This window comes from Alligator sinensis, unplaced genomic scaffold (assembly GCF_000455745.1).
Source record: "Alligator sinensis unplaced genomic scaffold, ASM45574v1 scaffold1008_1, whole genome shotgun sequence".
NCBI classification, from domain to species: Eukaryota; Metazoa; Chordata; order Crocodylia; family Alligatoridae; genus Alligator; species Alligator sinensis.
This window is the reverse complement of record NW_005842013.1, coordinates 1,016,649-1,039,080: the sequence shown is the minus strand read 5'-3', so window position 1 is coordinate 1,039,080 and position 22,432 is coordinate 1,016,649. Positions and strand designations below refer to the sequence as shown.

Below are 22,432 nucleotides of genomic sequence, written 5' to 3'. Positions count from 1 at the left end.
ACTCACTGTCTCCTCGGGCCTCACCGTGCCACAACTCCCCTCCTCCTAGGAGTAACCGCAGCACCACGCCCACATCTTTGCCACTCTCAGGATCTGCCGCCTCTGGGCCCCTCACAAACACTGGCCCTCTAGGCCCTCTCCTAACACTCAGGGTTCACCCACCCAGTGGTGGTGGGAGCTAGGGGTTAAGGCACCCCAACCCACCTTTCACCGGGGTGATAACTGGCCTGGCATTTCCTGGGGGCTCCCACACCACTGAGAGCCCCACCAGACCACCCACTCCCGGCAGGGTGCAGTTTCAGGACCAGGACCAGGACCCTCCTGCCAACCCCTTGCAGCTCCCCCTTACCTCCAGATCATTCAGAGCAGCCCTATGGCCATGCAATGTTGCTGCCTGACCTCCTGCAGCCCAACTGCCTGGTTTATATAGGCCTCAAAATGGCTGCCGCAATCAGGCACCTGGAGGCTGCCAGCTCCAGGCCCTTAAAGTGGCAGGAGCACCCTATTCTCCGCCACATCCTCTATTCTTTTTCCTCCTTCCTTTTCCTTCCTCACATTCCCCATCCCTTATAAAATGAGAGAATCAGGCAGAATGAACGCATGCTACTTCTGCATTGTTTTTAGCTCCCCGGTAGTGAAACCAAGAGAATCCAGACTGCCCCTGGAGCTTGAGATCCCTGTTGACTTTTATAGAAAAATGTGAGGCTGTCTTTTTTTAGTCTTTCTTCCACCCAAAACAACAACACAGCATTTAATTGTGTAACCTGCCTGGAATTGGCTGCATCACCACTTTATTTGCTAAAGCAGTGAGTGCTGGTGGGTACATTAATCATAAGTTTTTTAGAAACCTGCCTTAAAACAGGATGCATGCATTCACCGGGTGGCTACACTGCTCATCTTGCTTTCCCTTTGAGAGCAAAAGTCTTACTAGGTGTCAGGCTGGAATTTGGTTTTCATGGTCATCCCAACAGTCTCCCTGAGGAATAAAGGCCCCTTCCAACAGAAGCCTTTCTATATACTTCAACAGACCTCAGTTCAGGCCCCAACCCTGGTGCTTTCCAGGAAAAATTAATTTTCTAAACCTGAGTTGGTTTGCAGTTGTGCTTTATAATGGCCACTTGTTGCCTTAATTATGGAGCAGCTACCTCTACCCCAGGATACAATGTACAGCAGGAAGGTGCGATCCACATTCCCCAAATAAAGGCCACGGCATGGATGTTTGTCTCCGGAGTACTCCAAACCGGTGCTTTAATATATTCACGTCTGTGCATTTTACAAAGTTGGAAGGTGCATTTGTTTTACAAAATCCCAACAATGAATGCTACAAGCCATTTTCTTACAGAATTACTTTCAAAACATGACTATACAATTATTATTTGTAGTGTGCTAGTTTTGACATTCAGTAGCTGGGTGGGGGCAGGGTGGGGACCCACCAATAACGGACTAGAGCAGCAACTTAATTCAGAGTTTCTTACCCGGCAGGTTTGGATTAGATCAGGGGTGTCAAACTTGCAGCCTGCGGAGATGTGTCGTGTAGCTCATAGGGGGGGCTGGGATTTCTGGGCAAGTGGGAGTGGAGCCGGCCACCAAAATCTGGGGCAAGGAGCCCTGTTTGAGAAGCATGTCAGCGGCAGGCGGTGAAGAACAGCTGCATTAACCCCTGAAGCTGTCGCTGCCATGTGCTCCACCACTGTTGTTGCATCCAAATCACCAGGCAGATCCAGCCCAGGCATGGATGAGTTTGACACCCCTGTTATGCTATTTGAGCATTTGGATATTATGCTCTGTAAAGTCCGACTCTTGGCATTTGCACATAATTGAAATCTTGGGGCTTGGCCCCTCTCCTGTAGAGATCGGTGAGCTTCAGCTGGAGTTTGTTCAAGCTTTTGGTGACTATGTCTTTCTTTCCATCAGGTGGTGATGAATTGGACAGTCTAAGCAAAAAATAGTCAAAGGGTCATCCAAGCCTAACAACCCATTAGGCTAGTGTGATTTAAGAGCAAAATGGTTTCTGTAGCCACTGGCATTCAAGGTGAGTGGATGGGGCTAGCCTTCATATGTAGCCACATTTGACTCCGTAGCCCAAACGACTAGGTATTCATTTGCAGCTGGATTAGCTGGGGACAACATCTGACCCCCGTTGTCTTTCCTGTGCAAGTGTTGGGGGGCTGGACCCACTGATCTTGTAAGGTCCCTTCCAGCCCCTAACATCTATGAATCTCATTATGAAACTCTTAGTATGAGTCCGGAGTGAAGCTCAAATCTACATCTTTGAAGCCATTGTGAGACATTTCAACCACTCTGCCACCACGTGGCCTGGATAGCTTAGTAGAGTAGATGCAAGACTTGTGTGTCCCCCCTAATACATTCTTTAGGTTTGGGGCTTGCCAAACTCATTTTACTGCCTGAGTCCTGGTGTATAGGCCCAGTCCTCCAGCCCCATCCCCTTTCTTTGACCTTATTTTCATGCACTGAAGTGGAACTATTCACAGGGAGTTTGAAATGGCTGTGTGTTTGTAAAAATACAAATAGTTAGGTCTGATTATTTGCCGCTTGCAATTCATCCTCTGGGAAAGATTTTGATAAGCGTCTCCAAAGAAATGAATTTCTTCATGTAACAGCCAGTAAAATACCTATTGCACTCTCTGGACAAATGTCTCTCCTCTGAGCTGAAGGGTGGAACTGGGATCCTCAGTGCAGATTTCTGTGCAATTTCTAGGAGGCATTATAGACGCTGCTTAGTGTGTGTAAGCATGTCCTCCTTTACTGAGTAGCCCCAGGGACTGGAACTGCCTCATATCTACTCAGGGGTGTCAAACATGACCCTTGGCAGCGGGCAGGTGAGCGAGGGCTGTGCTGATGCAGCCCCATGTGCCCTGCGGCCAGTTAACATATAAGCACTTGTCCTGCTGCCACCACCACTTGAGCTGCCTCCACGGTGACACGTGACCACTTGTCCCATTGCTGCTTGTCCCACTGCTTTGCGTGCTTGTGTTGCCCCTGGATCCAGCCCATAAAGGATCCCCACAGTCCAGACCCAGTCTAGGGCATGGGGTAAGATTGACAACCCTATACTATCTGGTTGGGATCTCCTTAACTCAAGCAATAGAGGCCTATAGTTTTGGGATGGGAGGCCCTTTTGATCCCTAAAAACACCTGGAAATATTTATTTGTATCAAAGTGGCAGTCCTGAGCTCCATCGACTTTTTGTTCCTGAGATGCCTAGCTTTCTTCTGCTTGCTTTGTACTGAATGGGAAATTTGTGGTTGACTTGGAAGAGCAAAAAAATCACATATTGGTATTTATCTGGGCAGAACCAAACTGTGGACAAACTGGGCAGTTGCTCAGGGTGGCATAATTGAAGGGGAGGCATCTCTAGTGATTTCTAGCTGTTTAGCCTGGTTACTTATGTGATTAGGGAACATTTATTTTGCCCAAGGCAGTGAAAGGGCTAGAGCCAGCTCTAGTTCTCACTGGTCTTGCCTCCCGTGGCTTTACCTCCTTTGAAATGAACTGTCCTGAAGTTGTGACACAACAAAACTTGGATCCAAGTGGTACGAACACACGGGTTCATTAAGACAGTGCACAAGGACTTATCACACCCGGGGTGTGATTCATTGGTCCACCTATTGTCACAAAAAATGACTTTAAACCATGATAAAAATGTTTGCAAAGATCAAGTATCTAGGGATAGCCAAAGACCGTGCTTTGAGTTTCAGTGATGGTTTTATAGGGCCCCAGGCATTTTTTTTAAGATCAAAAAAACTCATGCAAGCAGAGTTTTACATATGCAGTTTCACAGTTCTGTTTCAGCTTGGAACAAGTGCAATATATAACAAATTCTCCTCCCAGATGTTAGGATATTGCAACCCTAAGCAATGATACTGGTGCAGCTGAGAGCAGAATGGCAATAGGCTTAACGTCCATAGTTGATATCAAAAATAAGAAACGTTTCCCTTCATTTCTGCAGTCTGTAGCGCAGCACCTGGTTTGAAGTGTCACCAAGTTAGTCCATGAGCTATGCTTTAAATTGCTGGCCAAACCTTTCTCTGCGGAACCAACAAAACGAGCACACGCCAATGATGATAACTATCAACACCAATGCAAACGTTAGTATAATGAGCAAGTTAATTTTCTTTAGATCCTCTTTTTCACAGTCTTGTGGTTTTATGTTGCTAATGGATATTTCTTCTTGGAAGCCAAAGCTCTTGGAGTACTGGCACGTTATCTGTTCTGCATTGGGGAGCTCTACATTTTTATTCTGGATCATGGCAGAGAGCCAGACATTTTCACAGCAGCTCAGCGGGTTTCCAGAAAGGTACAAGCTCTTTAGAGAAGGCTCTAAAGCCAAAATATTACTTTTCTCTAGCGTACTAAACCTGTTGTTCCGGAGATCCAGAACTTCCAAAGAAGCATCCTGACCCCACTTTGGTAACCAGCTCAGCTGATTTTCTGAGAGATTTAAATATTTCAGGACACTAAAATAAGGCAGGTCGATATTTAAATCTGTTATGCTGTTGCCATGCAATTGCAAATATTCAAGCGAATTTTCCAGTCCTGATAATGCCTTAGCCTCTATTTTCAGCCCTGGGTTTATAGAGAGATCCAAGACAATTAGTGAAGTCTTATAGAAAGTATATTTTGGTAGGCTTCTCAACATGTTGTCAGCTAGGTATAAGTACTGAAGAGTAGGATAATCGACAAATGATATACAGCCATTTTCCTCACCGGCAAGCCTTTGTTTAACTAATCCTGAATACATGCTGCAAAGGCTAATATTATTATTCTGGAGATGAAGCAATTTGATCCTGGGCAGCCTTGCAAAGATATCGAATGGCAAGGCTTGAAGATGATTGCTTTGAATGTAGAGCTCTTGTAAATCAAGCAATGTGCTGGCATCTAGGACAAGGCTCTGTAGCGCGTTAAAGCTTAAATCAAGAACTGTTAGTGAGATTAATGCACTGTCGTGATTTATGGAGAAAGTCTGGAGGCAGTTTTTACTGAGATTGAGAAACTGGAGAGAGAACATGGAGTCAAAAAATTCAGTGGGGATGGATTTGATCTCATTATAACTTAAGTCTAGATATGAAAGCTGGGGTAGAGACAGAGCACTTTTATTTCTATGTTGGTTCTGATCTAAAATATGAAAAGGAGCTTCACTTTTATTTCTATGTTGGTTCTGATCTAAATTGTGAAAAGGAGCTCCCAGCCAATCTCTTTCCATATAGTCCACACTGTCACGAGGGGATTCTGCAGAAAGCTGAATTAAATTCTTAGATAAATTCAGAAACACCAGCTTGTTCACCTGGGGGAAAGTTGGGAAGTACATAAGCTTGTTCTCACTAAGATCCAGCCACGTCATATTAAATTCTTCCTCTGACTCTGTGGTGTGAAAAGACTCTATGCTGTTCCTACTAAGGTCCAATATTTGCAGCTGCCTGAGGCTGAAGTCAGCAATGCATGTGATGGAGTTCATGGAGAGATTGAGTTTGGAGAGATTCAGCAGAGCTTCAAAAGCGCCTTCTTCTATTTCCATGATGATGTTGCTGTGGAGGTCAACCTCGACAAGAGCGGGAGACCCCTGAAACGTCCTACGTGATATCAATGTAATGCTATTTTCTGCCAAGGAAAGGTACTGGAGTGACGGTGCTTCATGTGTGAAATACTCAGTCATCCCATTGTAAAGGCTATTGTGGGACAAGTCCAATGTGGCGACGTTGGGTAGAAGTCCGACCCCTCGCGTTCTGTGCTGAATAAACCTATCCAATCGATTATGGGCTAAATTGATCTCCACCAAGCTTGTCATGTGTGCAAACACTCCCTGTTCAATAAAACTTATTTGATTGGAGTTGAAATACAAATGCTGCAGCGATGTATAAAATGACAGTGGCTTTAAAGGGATATTTTGTATCTGATTTCCAGAAAAATCTATTTTATTTACATTGGGATGGAGCTCAGGAGGGATATGGTGAAGATCTTTGCTGTGACAGATTGCCTCCATGTTCACCTGCAGAGACGAGAAAAAAAGAGAGTATTAGTTATCAGTTATGGGAAGTTCAATAGCTTTGCATCGACGGTAAAGCACATAGAAATCAGTCTCGGATTTCTATTCCCTTTCTCGGCTCACTTTTACATTTATTTCTGATCTTTCTCTAGGCAACAAACTGTTTGACTGTCTTAATATTTCTTCAAAACACAGGGCGGATTGTAATCTCTTGTGAATGGAATGACACCAGAATAAAGTCATGTCCACATAGAAGGAATTAATATACCTATTGATTTCCCAATGGAGACGAGCCCTATGGGAGAGGAGAATTGTGTCCTTAGAGTCTTCAGATCTATTATAATGCAAATTAGAGCTCTATAGGGTCTAGTTTTAAAGGCCGTATGTGACAAGGCTCTCACCATGTCCATAGTCGACCAAATCTTTCATTCAAGTTTTGTGGGTTTTGCTCTTGGTACTCACTGACTTCAGCAAAAGTACTCTCCAAGTGAAGGACTCCTCTTTGGGAGAAAGCAGATCAGCCCTGTATAATTAGAAGTTGGGCTCTCACCCCTCAGATATTTGCGTTTTCCCTTAATCATTGCTTAGCTACGCAGCACCTGTTGAACTAAAGTTCTCCAGCTACCATAACATCTCTGAACCCTCTCGAGTTTGTCCAGTTCTCTGTTCCTCTCTGCTTGTATTTCTCCAAGGCAACAGTTTCTTCCTTTTGGCACCACGACTGCTGGCATATACAACACTGGATGGAGCAAAAACAATGCAATGGGGAATGGGATGAGAGGAGCTCGTCTGCACTGTAGCTGGGGGATATGTTGTGATGTTTGAGGGACGTGGCCTTTCAGCCACAGGTACATTTGAGTAGTCAGACATCAAAGTCAAACTTTTCCCTTGCATGGGTTTGATTGTAATTGAAAGGAGTCGTGAGCATGTATCCAGGGCCAGAACTGAACTGTAGGTTATAAGGAATTTTTGGGAGCATCAGGCTAAAAGGCTTTGTGTAAGCATATGGTCGTACGTGTTGTTAAAATGTAATGCCTACCAGAAAGATTAGAAACAAAGAGCAAAATGCTTAGCAAACATCGAATCAGCAGTACCTATCTAGGTACCTGGGTGACTGGGTCATCCATTTGTTACAGAGAGGTAGGAAAAGCGCTTGTTGAATCTTATATTGAGTGTTAGATCCTTAGAGTCAGAGCTTGTGAAGCAAGGGCTGGTATTAGGTCTTCAGAAGGGTTTTTCTTTTTTTTAATTCCTTCTCTAAACATCTGTTTCACAAAAACCCCTGGGTGGATGAACGGCAGGAATATTTAGGAGAAGCTGGGCAGTGTTTTATGAATCACATAAGCATGCGAGTAATGGAGAGTACACATCTCCGGATGTGTGCCGTGTCATAAACATGCCAGACAAAAAAGGTTTCTCATCCAAAACTGAACTCCAGATATTCGTGGGCTGCTGCATGATGCTTCCCTTGTGATAAAGCTGTCTGAGAGCTCCCGAGCAACCTGCACATTGAAATGTGAACTTTCTGGTCCACACAAATCACAGCTGATGGCTCAAACCGACTTCCCTGAGCCATTAGCTCCTTCCTGCAAGGAAACGATAGAATTGCTCATCTTAAGCTGAACAATGAACAGAAATGGGCTAACCCCACAGTCCCTAAGAAGCCAGCAGGCAAGCAGCTGGGTTAACCAGGAGGTTTTGTTTCCTTCAGCTTGAGGACAAGGGGGAGGCAGAAATGGGTGAAGTTACCACGAGCCAGAAAGATGCTCACATTTTGCAGCCTCACCTGCCATCCCCCGCTGTACCCACTGTCCTATTCCCTGCTTTCGGCACTCATGTCTACCCAATGCACAGAATGGATGAATATCTCACCCATGCTATACTCCTGCATTTTATTATTTATTTATTCATTTATTATTTATTCCCAAGCAGGCAGAAAAGGAGGGAAAGTTGAAGTGAGTGTGCAGCATAAATTGACTGAGAGAGAGTGTGCAGGAGCGGACACACCTTCTCTCTGTCTCCCTGATCTTTGATAACCCCATAGCCTAAGCACTGGGAGCTCTGCCAGCCCCGTTCTTGTGGGTATCAACATGCATTGCCAGGCAGTGCTAACACCGCAAAAGCTCTTTGCTCCCTTTGGCATTTGCTCTGCATTCATGCGCTAGATAAAAATTGGTTCAATGACTGCAGCTCGGGGAAGGTTTGGATTTGTCTTTGGATTCAAATTCTGCTCTTGGCTCTAGGTAGAAATGGTCATCTCCTCCCTCTCCCCAAACGTGACTGATAGGATGGTTGCACTCCTGCCCTATTTATCCACAACACCAGTGTTTGAGTGTTCGACTTTGGCCCCAGTCCTCAAATCGTGTTTACTAACTCTGAGTGACGCTAGCTGACAGGTGATTTTGGGGGGTTGGTTATGGTTTAGTAAAACCAAAACCAGCAGTGACTCAGAGTTGGGTCTGGGTTTTATAAAGCTTCAGTCCTCAGGGGCGTTTGGATAATAAGACTCCAGTTATGACCCTCCTTTCTTTTAAAGGTGTCACCACCAGAAAAGTACCTTATAAGACCACGATGCAAAAATCAAACAGTGACACATTAGGGACTTCCAATCACTTTCTCTATTTAAGTTAATTTGGTGATGCTGTCTTGCTGGGACACACCAGCAACCGAGGTTGGTCAGTGTCACACCACTGAAATTAACAGTGCTGTGTCAGTTTCCCCCAGCTGGGGATCTGAACCACCGACCGGAGAGAGTGTTTTGTCTGCATGGAATTGATCCTGGTTTCCCAAAACGGATGAGAAATTTTTTTGGACTCTTCCTTTGCCTGCACAGCTGACTGCAGTTTATAGCAGAGTTGCAGAAATAAGCACATGTTTACTTCTCAAGGAAGCAGCAGATCTACGACCCACCACAACACGGGGAGGGGACGAGCCTTGTTAGCTGATTGCATGTCTCAATAATGTACGGGACTGAAACTGTCCTGTTTACAATAGTTTCGTCATTTCTTCCACTCTAGCCAGTGACTCGAGATAGCCAGTCACCTTCCCATGTTCTTTTTATACACTAGCCCTTAATTTCCCTGGAATTCAGGAAGTGCCTTAATTCAGCAGGGTGGGCAGGAAAGGAATGAGTCCCATAGGGGAGATCTGTGCAGCCAACGAATTATTTTTTTTCCCTATTTTGGACATTCTTTGGGATACGTACTGAACAGCTTCAACATTAAAAAAAAATAGATAAGTATTTTTAAATGGCCTTTACTGTCAGCAGGATAGGGAAGAGAATGAGTGGGGAGCGTGGTCTTCTCTGAATACTATTTCTGTTCTTGTTTCTGTGATGACGACCATATTTTCTCACACACAATGTGCCCCAGAACAAACTATACACCTTCTGTTTTTCCCTTTGTTCTGCCTTTCAAAACCAGCTTTCCTTGTAGGAAGTAAGTGAGTAGGAGCAGTGAGGGAACGGAGCCTCCTCGTTGCTCTGCCCCCTGCGAATTGCATGCAGTTTTTACTGCAGCTTTTCCCCGATAAGTAGCAGAAACTGCTTTACTGTATTGCTTGCATATAACATGCACTACAATTTCTAGCAGCTGGTTGTTGGGGGAAAATGGGTGCTGTATGTGAGATAATATGGTAAAAAAAAAAAATCTCTGGGCCAAATTCTACTCTGGACTTGGAGGTTGCTTGAGTGGGTGTGAATCCAGTCTCACTCCAGTGTAAATCAGGAAGATCAGTGATAAGCTGGTATGAAATCAGCCTCAGGTTCACTATCACTGTTTCTGCATTTAAATAAGATGTTTTTGGAAGAGAGGCTGGCTTTATGGCTAGGACAGTGGGATTCAGGAGACCTGGGTTTTTATCCTCACTCAGCCACGGGCTTCCCCTGAACTTGAGAGTCAGCTATTGACATTTCTGTGCCTCGAGTCCCATCTCCAATTTGGGGATAAAAATCCTTCCTTTCTCCCTCCCTTCATATTTCTCCCCACAGTTACATTGAAACTCTTAGGAGCAAGGGGGTATCATTACAGAGCATCTTTACAGTGAGATGTCTCCTTGGAAAGGGCTTGCATGCTACTATACTAGCTTGCTTAATAACTATTCTCCAACAATTTGAATTGGTCTAATAAAAGATATCAAATTCACCCAAGGAACCTTGTCTGACTAAACTACTGATACATTAAGAGAGACTTGAAGAAGATGATGGCTCTTGCATAAATGCTTACCATTTCACAGGGTGACTCTTCCGAGGGCCTATAGGTAGAGATCCCTTTATTCACCACTGCCAGGAAGAGTAAGATGTACAGTTTCATGGCTCTGCAGGGAAAAGACAGAGAGTTAGCCATGTTAGTCTGAAGTCAGGTAGGGTCAATAAATCTACCCTGCCTTCTGTCAGTAGGGAAAAGCAATTGTAATTGGATTTCCAACTAAGCAGAGTGGTAAGTCCATGCAAGAGGTTCGAAAGCAGTGTCCAGCACAGCAATGCATGTGTATAATCAGATGGATTGAGCAACACCAGAACTCACTGGTCCATTGCTAAGTTTAGTGCAAACTCCTCAATCATCCCCTGTCTGACCCACTCTAGCAGGTACAGGAGAATATGGCTGATGGCAAGGAAAGCACAACACTTCCCTGGGTTTCCCACTGTGTTTTATTCTATCTGTTGTTTGACTGTCAGCCAGATTTTCTCAAAAGCTCATTGCCAGACAGCTCCCAAGAGACCTGACTTCACTTCAGTACTCCTCTCGTTCTCAGTGAGAACTGCTGTGGACTCAGCAGTCTTCTATGTTGCCTTCATCTTCAGCTGAGCAAACTGGTGCCACTAAATAAATATAAAACACTGGTAATGTTTTCTGTGCTGATGGACCCTCTTATCCCAGGGTATTAAACACTTCCTAATGAAGTCACACAGGACTCCAGTGTGGTCATTGAATATATACAGTTTAGAGGACATATAGTATAAGTCTTCACTACAAATGTTATTTCCCTTTTCACGTATGGATGCGAATGCTGAGAATCCATCACAGGTACTGACAGACACGTGAAGGTTTATATATATATACTGGGGTGTCAAAGATGCACCTATCATCTGGCCCCTGGTGCTATCCGTGAGTCTCGGGTTGGATCTGTACACCACTGTGATGCTTGCTGCATGGGGAGTTTGGGCCCAATAAGGCCCGATGAGTTTGACCCCTCTGATTTACACAAATGGTTCTCAGCCTTGTTAGACTCAACGCACTCCTTGGAAAAGGTCAGCTCTTGCCTTTTACTTGTTTCTTGACCACTGAAAAATAATAGAACAAATCTTCTGTTGCAAAGAACTCAGAAAGATGTTTTTGCCACTATGGATGTCTATTTGAAATCTCTGGGTTTATCTTGTGCTCCAACTTGCACATCCATAAAAGGATCTTGTGGCACCCAGGGTACCACAGCACTCTGGTTGAGAACCACTGGTCTACGCTTTGTGGTGTGACCTGGATGAGCAGTTCCTGAGCATATTCCCACCCACCTGCTTTCATTCTCCTGCTCCAACCTGGGAATATGCCAGTTTAGGTTGCTGGGAGCATCCCTTTGTGGCTATTCTTGAAATCTCGGTGTCCAGCTTGCTTAGAAGCGGTCACTGAGGATGCCACCAGAAAAGCTTCTCTGGCCTGTTATTGAGTTTCACGCATGACAGAGAGAGCGAGCAGGTGAGTGGGACCTGCTTGGGACTGTCCCAGCTGGGATAGGCTGGTGGCATTGTATAGACACATCCTAAGTGCCCTAGGAAAATAGTGGGTGCAAAATGGATGCATCGTGGGTGCTGAGACTTGCCAGTGAGTTCAACCACCACTTACAGTTGAAAGTTATCCATAGAAAAAGACAGAAAGTTTTAGGTGACACATCCTCATAATGAAGCTAGAATGTGCATCAGAGCTGGCAGATTGTAGCTACAGGACCCCAGAGAAAGGGCCGGCCAACAATTTCCCTCTGTCAGACACTACACAGAGAAGGAAAAATTATGAGGTTAAGCATATGCAAAAAGTAACCCAAAATAGGGGGTGCACCTACACGTGCAATTAATGCAACTGAATATACTCCAGCTTAATCTGAGCTGGAGTAATCTAATCCCAACATCACCATCTACATGTGTGTTTAAGTGCAGTACTGTACTGCAGTCTAGGATAGTACCTGTGTCTGAATCAATTAATCTACTGTGCATTAATTGCAGAGCATGTGTAGACAGTGTTGCTTTACTGCACATTAAATTAGTCTAATGTGCAGTAAAGTGCACGTGTCGATGCGCCCATGGCAGAGCTTTTTTGTTCCTGCAGCATCATCCAACAGCACATGGAAGGATTCCTAGTCAGCCACGATGCCTTTAATAGTACCATTATGCCCATTTTCTAGAAGGTGAGATCAAATATGGAGGTTGAGTGTTTTTTCTTGAGTGTAATCAGTGGTTCCCACTCTCTTTTGTTAAAAAAAACCCACCCCACTTCCTTGTAAACATGACAACTCTTTCAGCAGCTGCCTCCCAGAGCTCTTCTTGAGGCTAAAAATATACATGGGGTAATTCCCAGGTGGTGAAACTCTGCTTGCAGAGTCATTGTTTGGACACACCTAGTGACAGGCCGGCTGTCTTTGGGACTTCAGTGCAAAGTGGCTTGGATGGCTAGACACAGAGTGGCACTAGCAGGTGTGCTAGGGTGTGACATCCGAGAGCTTTTCCTGGGCAAATTCTGGCTAACCTTGTTGTCAGGGCTCCATCTGCAACACGTCCCATCCATCACGCTGCTGCCAGGTCCCGAATCGGACTGACTGAAGGGTGCAGTGTGTTTTCCCCTCTGCCCCAAGGCAACACACATCGATTCCCCTCTGCCGGCTGTTTGCTTTCTTCCCGTCATGCCACTTACTCCATTGTTTGGCATGTTTCTTTATAAACCATTGCCTAGGCTTCCTGTGAGGGAAACCATCTACCTTCCTCCTCGCAACAACAGCAAACAGCAGGGATGGCTCCAGGAAACGGGTCACATGTGACGCTCTCTGTTTACAGAACATGTTTTCCTTATTCCAGTTTAGAAAAAACCCATGCGGGAAGGTGGGGGAGGCAAGGAAGAGATCCCAGAGATTTGGGAGCCGTGAGATATGTGTGTTTTAGTTGAGGACCTAGCACTTATTGCCCTGTGATTAAAGTTTCTCGGCTTCCTTTATGCCTGAGTTTCCCCCTGCCTAAAATAGCTAAGAGTATGCATTTTACAGGGTGATTGTGAAACCTTCTGACTCCTGCTAGCAGAGCTGTTCCCAGAGGTGAGTTGATTAAATGGGATCACAATCTACAGGACAGGAGCTGTCCATGAATTCCCTCCCCACTTGTTTCAAAATAATCCAATTTTATTGATCTTCAGAGCATACTGTAAAACTTCATGGGGTTGGGTTTGGGCTGCTGATGTTGAAGAGGGACCATTATTTGCAGTATCAAATGTTCATCCAAGCCTAATGTCCCAGTAAGCTACTGTGACTAAGACATACTGGTTTCTTAGTCCACCATATACAAGGGAGGGATGTAGCCAGTATAACAACCGGCTGCTTTTCATTTTCCAGCCAGAATGACCAAGGACCCATTTACATTGGGGTCTACTGGGGGTGGCCTTTGACCTGAGCCTGGAGTAGGTCTTAAACTTCCAACTCTGGAGAAGTAGCAAGACCCGTTCACCGCTCTGTCGTTGCACCCGTCATCAAAGGCATGCCCTAGGTGTACTGGAATACAGAAAAAAAGCCAAAATGTTTATTCACTATTTGCAATTTTTAAATAATAGCAAGGAAACTATGCCACTGGGTGGACACCTTCCATGTCTAAATCTAAAGGAATGAGCCTTGATGGATACTGGTAGATAAAGGCACACATTCTTGTACATCCCTGCTGGGTCCAGCACCATCCCATGCAGCCATGACCATGTCCTATTTCCACTGGAGTCTCTAATGTCCTGCTAGACAGGTGAACCTTCCCGCGTTAAAGCTTGTGAAGTCCTTGGGAACCTTCAGTGTGCAGAGACTTTTAGTAGGAAGCATTTTTCTGACTAAAAGGAAATTTTCTTTTGCACATTGAGGCCTAGGACAGAAGTTTCATACACTGGTTTGACCCAGATCAGTTAAATGTGATACTACCTTCAACCACGTTTATCTTAAACCAGTTCCAGCCATTTTGAAACTGGTTTATGTGCACTGAGCTTCTGTTCTGTTACAGCTTTAAACCTGTTTCTGATGACTTAAACCAGTTTACGTGTCACTTCTGCCCCCAGCCTACAGGCTTTCAAGGACTCGACAAGTTTTAGTAAAGGAAGGTTCACATATCTAGCGGGACACTGGTATTTTCCCTCCCAAGGAGGTGGGGAAAGAGAGGCATACAGGGCCAGATTCTCTTCCTATTGCATCCGAGTCCACTTAGATGTCTGAATCTATTGCACCCTGTGTGACTCCTGAAAATTATTTAATGCATCTGCTTCTGTAACAGTGTCATCTGCTGCATGGGGCCATTGCCTTTTGGATGGCAAGGCCCCAAAGACTGAGCTACAAAGCAGCCGGGAGAGGAAGAAAGACAGTTTTTCAGGGACTTGAGCAGAATGGCAGAGAATTGCACTTAGGCGCCTAAGTCCACTTGCGCACCTAGTAGCCGGGACAGAGTCTGGCCTAGAGCGGCTCAATGACTTGCTGTGTGACCTTGGGCCAATTAGTAGTGGAGCAGAAAGCTGCCTAGAAGAGGCCTAAGGCGAGAGTCGCATTGGTACAGGAACGCAGTGTAATCTGTTGCCAAGCTCCTGCCCTAACCGTTGGGTCAGATGGCATCTCCATATCTCAGGATTAATTGCTGCGGACGATGGGGTACCGGGTCCTTGTGTTCATGAAGCCTCTTCTCCTTTTGGTTCTTTGCAGCCTCAAGTACCCTGTGTACCTCCCCACTGTGCATCCCTTCCCTTCACTAGTAAATGCACATGGCCGGGCCTGTGGGGAGGCTGCTAAAGCAGGGATGGAGACCCAGAGAGTCCTGCAGCCATCACTGAAGTCTAACCACCAACATCTGGACTGATGGTGTTGACAGCTGTGCTCAAAAGCAATTTGGGAGCAGCAAAAGTGGTAACTTGATATCACAGGAGCTGTTACTGAGCCTGCAGCACAGGCAGCTTCATTCCCAGCTTGTTCCCATTAAAGTCAGAGGTAACATTCCCACTATCTTCAGGACTGAGTCTTTAACCACTTTTAATATTCTGTCTTTCTACCTAGAGCCCATCTGTGGTTGGATTGCAAATGACTTTCTGAGAAAAAGATTCATCCTTCTCTCTCCTGTCCTGTGTGCCATCTTAGTGGAGGCCAAGGAGCTCATCCTCTAAAAAGACAAAGCATGGGAGAGATGATGGGTGTTATCTCCATTTCACAGGTGGGGAAACTGAGACACCGATTGTCAAGGTTTTGCATGATGGCAGCACTGGTAGTTAAAGATTTATCTTTTAATTCTGAGTGCAAGGTTTTAACCACCTTCCCCCGCACTCCCTTGCATTAAACTGTATGCATTAATACGTGTGAACTATTTCAGGTGCACGTTTCAAAAACACACCCCGGATTTCCCTGCGGTTAGATTGGCAGACAATAATTAGCGAGGATTTTCTCCTCCAAACAGGGACCCCAAACTGAGGAGAAGCACAGTAATAAAATGTGTCCTATCAAAGCTTCCCAGATCACAAATATGCCTCCCTCCCAACAGGCCTGATTCCCCTGCACGCCAAACTCCCCAGTGCGAGGCATTACTGGCTTTCAAGAAAAGAGTATATTACATTTATCTTATTTCACAGCTCCATTACTTGCGTTCCCACTCACTGCTTATCATGCATAGGGAGGTAGTGCTCGCCCCATCCTTGGGGGTCTTCAAGAGGAGACTGGACAGGCACCTGGCTGGGATCACATGATCCCAGGTTTGGTGACCCTTTTCTTGCAGGGGGTCAGACTAGATGGCCCACTGAGGCCCCTTCCGACCCTGTGAATGGATGTAACTACAACAATCTTATCCAGCTTTGCAGAATTGATTCAACTCTGGGAGAAATTAGATCATCCTTTTGATTTTCACTCTCACCCATTCAGGATGTGAAGCGCTTCATTGGGAACTCTGGGCAGCCTGGAATGACACTTGTGAGCCTTTTAAAGGAAATAGCCTTATGTGGGACAGCGTCTGCTTTAAATGCTGTCCCTTGTTTCCCTTTTAACTCCTCCCCTGATTGCTTTCCGGGTCCTAATAGCCACTTTGGTGGGGTGGGAAAAGCAAAAAGCGCCGTGCTGGAGACCCCCGACCCAGGAAAAGCGCGGGTTGAGAAATCCGGGGGTTTTGGCTGGGCTGTGCTTGCAGGATCGGGGCCCCTGTTTGCCCAGAGGAATATTTGCCTTGTCTCTAGACTCCATTGTTTAGCTGGCATAGGGATCAGCCACCGTGTTTACTTTTGGCTTCTGTGTCTGCGAGACACATTCCTGAAGGGGTGCAAAGAGCCGCTGGGCGTATGACAGGGACCCTCCGAATCCCTGATACCTCCCTCCCTGTTGCAACCGGTGAATGGGTATTTGAGGACGATACGTTAGGAAATCCAGTGACTGATGCCAAGCAAGCCCTCGATCTGGACCCTTTAGTTAAAGGAGCGATCCTTATTCCCACAGGTCGTCGTGCTGATCCATTTGCCCTCTGTGTTACGAAACGGCTATCCCTCCCTTGGAGGTAAATGGGAATTCATTGTCAGCCAGAATATACGTGTATGATGTCCCTGTATGGATGAGCAGGATACCCTCAAATAAAGCAAAGGCTGCTGGATTGATGCCCTGCTATGTGTGGCAAGCTGTTTGACTCCTGGCAGGGAGCGTGCAGTACTCCATCTGCCTGTCTCTTCACCCAGGACATTTTTTTTTTTTTGCCTGAATTTGTCTATTAGGATCATTTCAGATTTCCTGAGAGTCGATTTACACGTTTATTAGTTCATGCTGCCCTCTTGGGCTGGCTGCTCATCAGCCACATGTCTCTTCCTACCTACAGACCTGCCTCTGACGATCCCTCCCTATGTTCATGCCACTGCCGTCTCCAAATCTCACCTGCCCAGTTTTTTAAGCTGGGGTCTAAAAAGAGCTCTTTGAAATAGGACCCTTGTTATCCTGGGAGGCGCAAGCATCGGGGCTCATTTAGCGGAGCCTGTAGCGATGTGATGAGGAATAGTGAATAGAGAAGGGGAAAATCATTTATGACTGCCAGGGAAGTTTCTTGCCCATCAGCTTGTCTGGTCTCCAGCAGATGGATGCTCATCAGCCTGCTGCATTTGGGTCTCTTCACACGGAGCCCATGTGTTGCTAGATTTCTCTTGGTCTGAGCAGGCAGGGGCACTAAATCATTGCTCTGGCACGTCTCCTAAGGACAGGCTGGGTGCAATCCCATCACAGCAGTGGGACCTCATCGCCCAGCTGCTCTAAGCTCTCTAGATCAGTGCTGCTTCCTGACAGCTTAAGGATACCCTTTTTTCACCATCTATCTGTGTGCTCTCTCTGGGTTTCCACTTTACCTCCTGGGAGACACATGAGAGTGCCCCAAAAGTGGGCACGGTCACAAATATCCACTTTAGGAAAGATTTAAGAAACTCCTCATCCCATTGTCAGTCCCCAGCACTGATCTAAATGCAAACTCTTTCAAAGACCCTGAAACACTTGGCTAATTTCCCTTTGTCATTGTATCTACATAGGTTTGCTCTTCTAGGGTGACAGGGGTGTAGGTTGTGGCCGTGTTGGTCTAAGGACATAGGCAGACAAGGCTCTTTGGATGAATCTGATATGTCTTATTAGACCAACTCAAATAGCTGGGGAAAAAAATGTCTTAGCAAGCTTTAGGGGTTAACCCTTGACGAAGGGCTTTTAAACCCGAAAGTTTGCTAAGAAAATTTTTCCCCCCAACTATTTAAGTTGGGGGAGCAGATTCACCCAAAGAACCTCGTGTCCCTCTTCTAGGGTTGGACTGTAATGCTCCTTAGCTATTTATCTCTTCAAAGAGCGGTGGAAACATCGGCTAGTTAGAGCCTTAATACCCCAGAAACATACGGTAAGTGCCGCTCCCAGACTGTGAAATGGAGGTATCGACGTCAAAAGGAGCTGAGGGTAAGAGTGACCCTGTGGAATCGGGCCATGGTCACAGCAATAATCACCGTCTGCTTGTTCTCCCCCTGAACTGAGCTGCGTTTTACTCCTGATGGTTACAGACATGCCCTTTCAGAGCGACAGCTTGACTTAGCTGTGAGTTCGACCACACCTCTCATTCACAAGCTGTTCCCAGGCTCTTCCCAGGGTGACCAGAAGCAGGAAGTTGTAAAAATCCCCAGAGCCGAGTCTCAAGAGACTTCCAGAAATGCATTGCAAATTCCCAAGGGCTTCAGATAAACATTTTTCCTTTTAAGCGATGATGTGAGCTGAACCTCCAGACCTCCTGGAGTTTGCCTGCCACTAATTTCCTTGTTCCTCTAATGTGCAGGGCAACTTCGGCTCAGAGCTCTATGAATAAAATTCCCCCGGCCAAGTAAAAATAGTCTCTTTGCTAAGAAAGCAATCCTGATCTCCGGGGCAGGGTTAGATAGAGACTTGCTATCTTCTAGCCTGCCCCCATGCTGAAGGTGTCACCAGGGGGGAGCTGCCTCTGGGCACTGCATCCAGATGTCCCAAAGGATGGATGAAGCATAAAGAGTACGTGTATTGAATAAAACCCAGCCTCTGGGTCTTGCCTAAGACCCACTCCGGGTACATCTTCAATCATCTGTGCCTTCAAAAACAGCCCAACAGGATTGTCCTACTGCTGCCTTTGCTCATGACACCAATGTGAGGACGCCGCACTTGTCTTGTGGTCACTGCCACAAACTTGACTGGTTTTCCTAGAGCTCCCCAGCACAAAATGAACACAAAAATGCCCCCTTCTGCTCCCTGGTGCCATTACATCAATTCTCCGGGCCCCTTTTTAACTTGTATTTTCCCTTCCCTCTTAAAAATAGCAAACCCACCACAGTCCTCTCTTTTCTGTTCAAAAATCCCAATTTTTTTCGTCCTATTTTTCTAGGAGGAAAAATAACCATTCCTTTCCCATTTAGGGAAAAGCAATTAGCCTAGGTGGAAAGTGTTTCCCCCTACTTTCACAAACTTTCTTTAGCTTCCTTCCTTTTTCCAGTCGGAACAAAATAAGCCAACGTAAGGAGTGAAAGTGCGTGTGTGTTGGGGAGAGCAAAATGAGGGGCGACGTCTGAAAATAAAAACCTGATTGCAATAGAAATTGCACGAGGGGCTTGGCTACCTAATTTTACAGGGAAGCTGCTGAGATACTTCAGTGATGGGCACAAGTCTGAAAGACAAGCAGGAAAGCAACTGTGACAAGTTCCCGAAAACTGAAATGAAATACCAGAACTTTTCCCGTACGGAAAAGAAAATACCCTGCAAAGCATTACAATTTGGCAAAAATGAGACATTTTTGAACAGCTCTATCTCTCTCTGCATGAACAGATAGAGAGTCTACATGGAGAGTGGACCAGAGGGGTTTTTTTGGAGGAAGTTTCCTCCTGCCTTCATTCCAGCTGAATTCAGTCTTTAAAGAAGAATTCAGTCAGATATACAGATTATATAACTGAAAATGAGAGAAAAAGACACCAGGAAATTCATTTCAGATACCTTTGGCTGGAAACAGTGTTCAGTGAGCCTTCCTGTGGTTAGTGTGTCATTCTTGAGAAGAAAAAAAAAGGTCAAAAATTGTATCCTCTAACTCAGCAATAACTCTTTGCTTGAAAAATAAAAATAGAAGAGAGTATACAGATTTTTGGTATCTGAGTAAAAACAAAAAAAAAATCACTATTTCAAAATATTAACAAATTTAAAAATAGCTGAAAACACTTCCCTTTTATAGTTTAAAAAGAAGTCTTCTGTTGTGATTAAGCCTGATTTTTATGTAGGAAACACACACACACACACGCACATGCTACAGGGTTTGGCTTTCCAATATTTTCTCTGAGGTTTCTATGTTGGGAAGTTTGATATTGTTGAATTTTCCTCATCTATAGCACCAGGTCAGCCTTGACCCAGGATTCAGAAAGAGGATTTTGAAAAGTAATATTCAGCATTGAGAGAGCTCTTTCCTGGTTTGAGTGCACTGTATAAACATCTAGTAATCATCATGACATACCAGGTGCAAAAAAGCAGTTCTTACCAATAAGTTATTTTTTGCCCACCATAAAATCTGAGCTACCATGTTTTTCCTGCACTTAGAGCAGAAAAAAACCCGTCTGATATCTCCTGCACTATGTCCCAAGTATGGGCTGTGTCTATTAATAAGATGGCATCCAGTTAAAATAGATATTGTTATGCCCATTTTACAGCGAGGTTATGTGACATGCCCAGGGCCATGCTGTGAATCAGTGCCAGAGCTGGAAAGCATCTCAGTCCCTGGCTAGCAGTACTTAGCATATTAGCTCCCAAAGCTGGACTTTCTGTATGATGATTAGGTTCTTTATCTATACCCCAAATACTCTGGGCGCTGTATATACGTATATAAAAAAAAAGAGTAGTTTGTGCCCCACAGACCTTCCTACAAGTCTTAATCCTGTTGTCATGAATAAAGCAGCAATATCACCGTAGATCTGTTGTCAAACTTACCCGTGCTTCCTTAACTTAACATGATCCGCATCCTTGTAATGAAGCTCCCCAGTGAATTAAAAGCACAGCTGTATGCAAAGCGCCTGTTGCACGGTATGTTTAGGCAGTTATTCAGGCTCTTCAGAAATGCAACATATGTTATTTATCTGGGACCATCATCCTCTGTGATAGCTTTACGGGGCTGGAGCTCTAAGTCACCGAATCCCCTTTTTCTCCTGCAGTCAGAGAAAGGCTTTGGCTCCTTTTCCCTGTCGAATCAAAGTTTAACGCGGTTCTGCTCGTACCTGCTGTGCGGCTGAAGGAGGAGTTTCCACTTCTGCTTGCAGCGCTCGGTCTCTCGGACGCTCCTTCCAGTGAGGACTGAGGAAGGGCTTCCTTGGGGAAGTAGCACCTCTGCTGCATGCCAGCTGACTAAAACTCGGAGAGCTTAGAGAGAAGTTTAAGTCACTGACAGCAAAAAAAAAAAAAAAAAAAAAAAGTACTCCCCAAAGACCGGCCCGTGAATTCATTCCTCAGCAGTCTTCAGCCTTTATATATTCCCAGGCTCCCCTAAGCACGTGAATGCATACCTCAGTAATAGTTTTAAAATATGCCTGTCTTTTGCTCTTCTCTTTATTTTCCATTTCGCTTGTTTAAGTTTGGCTGATTTCCTGGAGTTTCTCAGCTGGTGATTACACTCCTCTTGTATTGACACATTTAAACATTCTGCGAATACCACAAAAATCCCCTTTGCACTCTCGAGGGCCCGGGCATCCCCTTTGCACTCCCGAGGGCCCGGGCTCCTGCTGAAACACATCGTATCTGTCCTACAGATGTGCAGATCCCGTTCAAGTTTCATTCATTTTCAGATGCTTGGGTACAGATCCTCCGGCGAGTTGTACTGGGGTAAATCAGAAATATTCCACGGACAGCAGTGGATTTGTGCTCTCGTTTATGGGAGTCACATTTGGCCCTTTGGACCACATCTTCCATTGGTATAAATGGTTGCAGCTCATCTAAAAATTCTGAGCCTTAAAATGTATAGGATGCGTTCATGTGAATGGGATCTATTGGACTTGCGTTCATTAGCTTTTATTTTAATTTATGGAATGACTTTCTTTTAATTGCATTATTTTTATTGCAATGTTTGAATGGGAGGTAGTGCGCGTGCTTTTGGAAAGGAATACTGCGTCAGACCGGTCTGGCTTGCACGGGTGCAAACCCAGACCAGCTTCATTTTACGGCACCGTAGCTGCTCTAGTTTTAAACCTGTGTACGAACAAAACACCGTAGCTGCTCTAGTTTTAAACCTGTGTAAAAACAAACCAGCCGATGTGGCTCCTTGCGGATCAGACTTCTGCTTAATGTATAAGGTGTGCTCTGATTTGCGTGTTGCTGCTTGGATCTACTTCTTGGTTTCCAGCCATATTGCTTTCGAATGGGGTCCTGGCAGCTCTCACAAGGCAAGCAAGGTGAGACCCCATGCCATCTGAAAAATATAGTGAGAGTGAAGCTCATTTCTGCTGGAAAGCCCTTTTTCTCAGGGCCCATCCCCCCATCCTCCTGCAGTGGGATGAACTTTCCCAGGGACTAAGGACCAATGCAAAGCTCAACGCCTTCCACTTCCAGTGCAGAGCATGCTTCTTGACCCTGCCTTTAGCGCAAAGATGTAGTGGGGCGTGTGTATATGCAACCTATAACCAGATCTAAAGCCAAAGCACCGCACTACATACCCTTCTCCTTCTGGACAGACCCAGCACAGATGTTAGTCATATT

General features: G+C 45.3%; 1 protein-coding gene across 7 annotated transcripts; it reads right to left on the bottom strand.

The window, feature by feature from the left end:
• Nucleotides 1-1,223: 1,223 nt before the first annotated feature.
• On the bottom strand, nucleotides 1,224-21,093 carry LRRC32 (leucine rich repeat containing 32). Of its 7 annotated transcripts, XM_025202068.1 has the most exons (6): nucleotides 20,678-20,948; nucleotides 19,700-19,851; nucleotides 12,733-13,741; nucleotides 10,228-10,318; nucleotides 5,206-6,007; nucleotides 1,224-5,157 (listed from the first exon to the last, which is right to left on the bottom strand). In XM_025202068.1, exons 3-6 carry the CDS (start codon nucleotides 12,765-12,767, stop codon nucleotides 4,019-4,021), a joined length of 2,067 nt encoding a protein of 688 aa, XP_025057853.1. In that variant the 5' UTR covers nucleotides 12,768-13,741; nucleotides 19,700-19,851; nucleotides 20,678-20,948; the 3' UTR covers nucleotides 1,224-4,018. The 7 variants fall into 7 exon arrangements, with proteins under 7 accessions (XP_025057853.1, XP_025057848.1, XP_025057847.1 ...); XM_025202063.1 differs by lacking the exon at nucleotides 20,678-20,948 and adding an exon at nucleotides 20,962-21,083 and having other exon boundaries at nucleotides 1,224-6,007; XM_025202062.1 differs by having other exon boundaries at nucleotides 1,224-6,007.
• Between the last annotated feature and the right edge of the window lie 1,339 nt (nucleotides 21,094-22,432).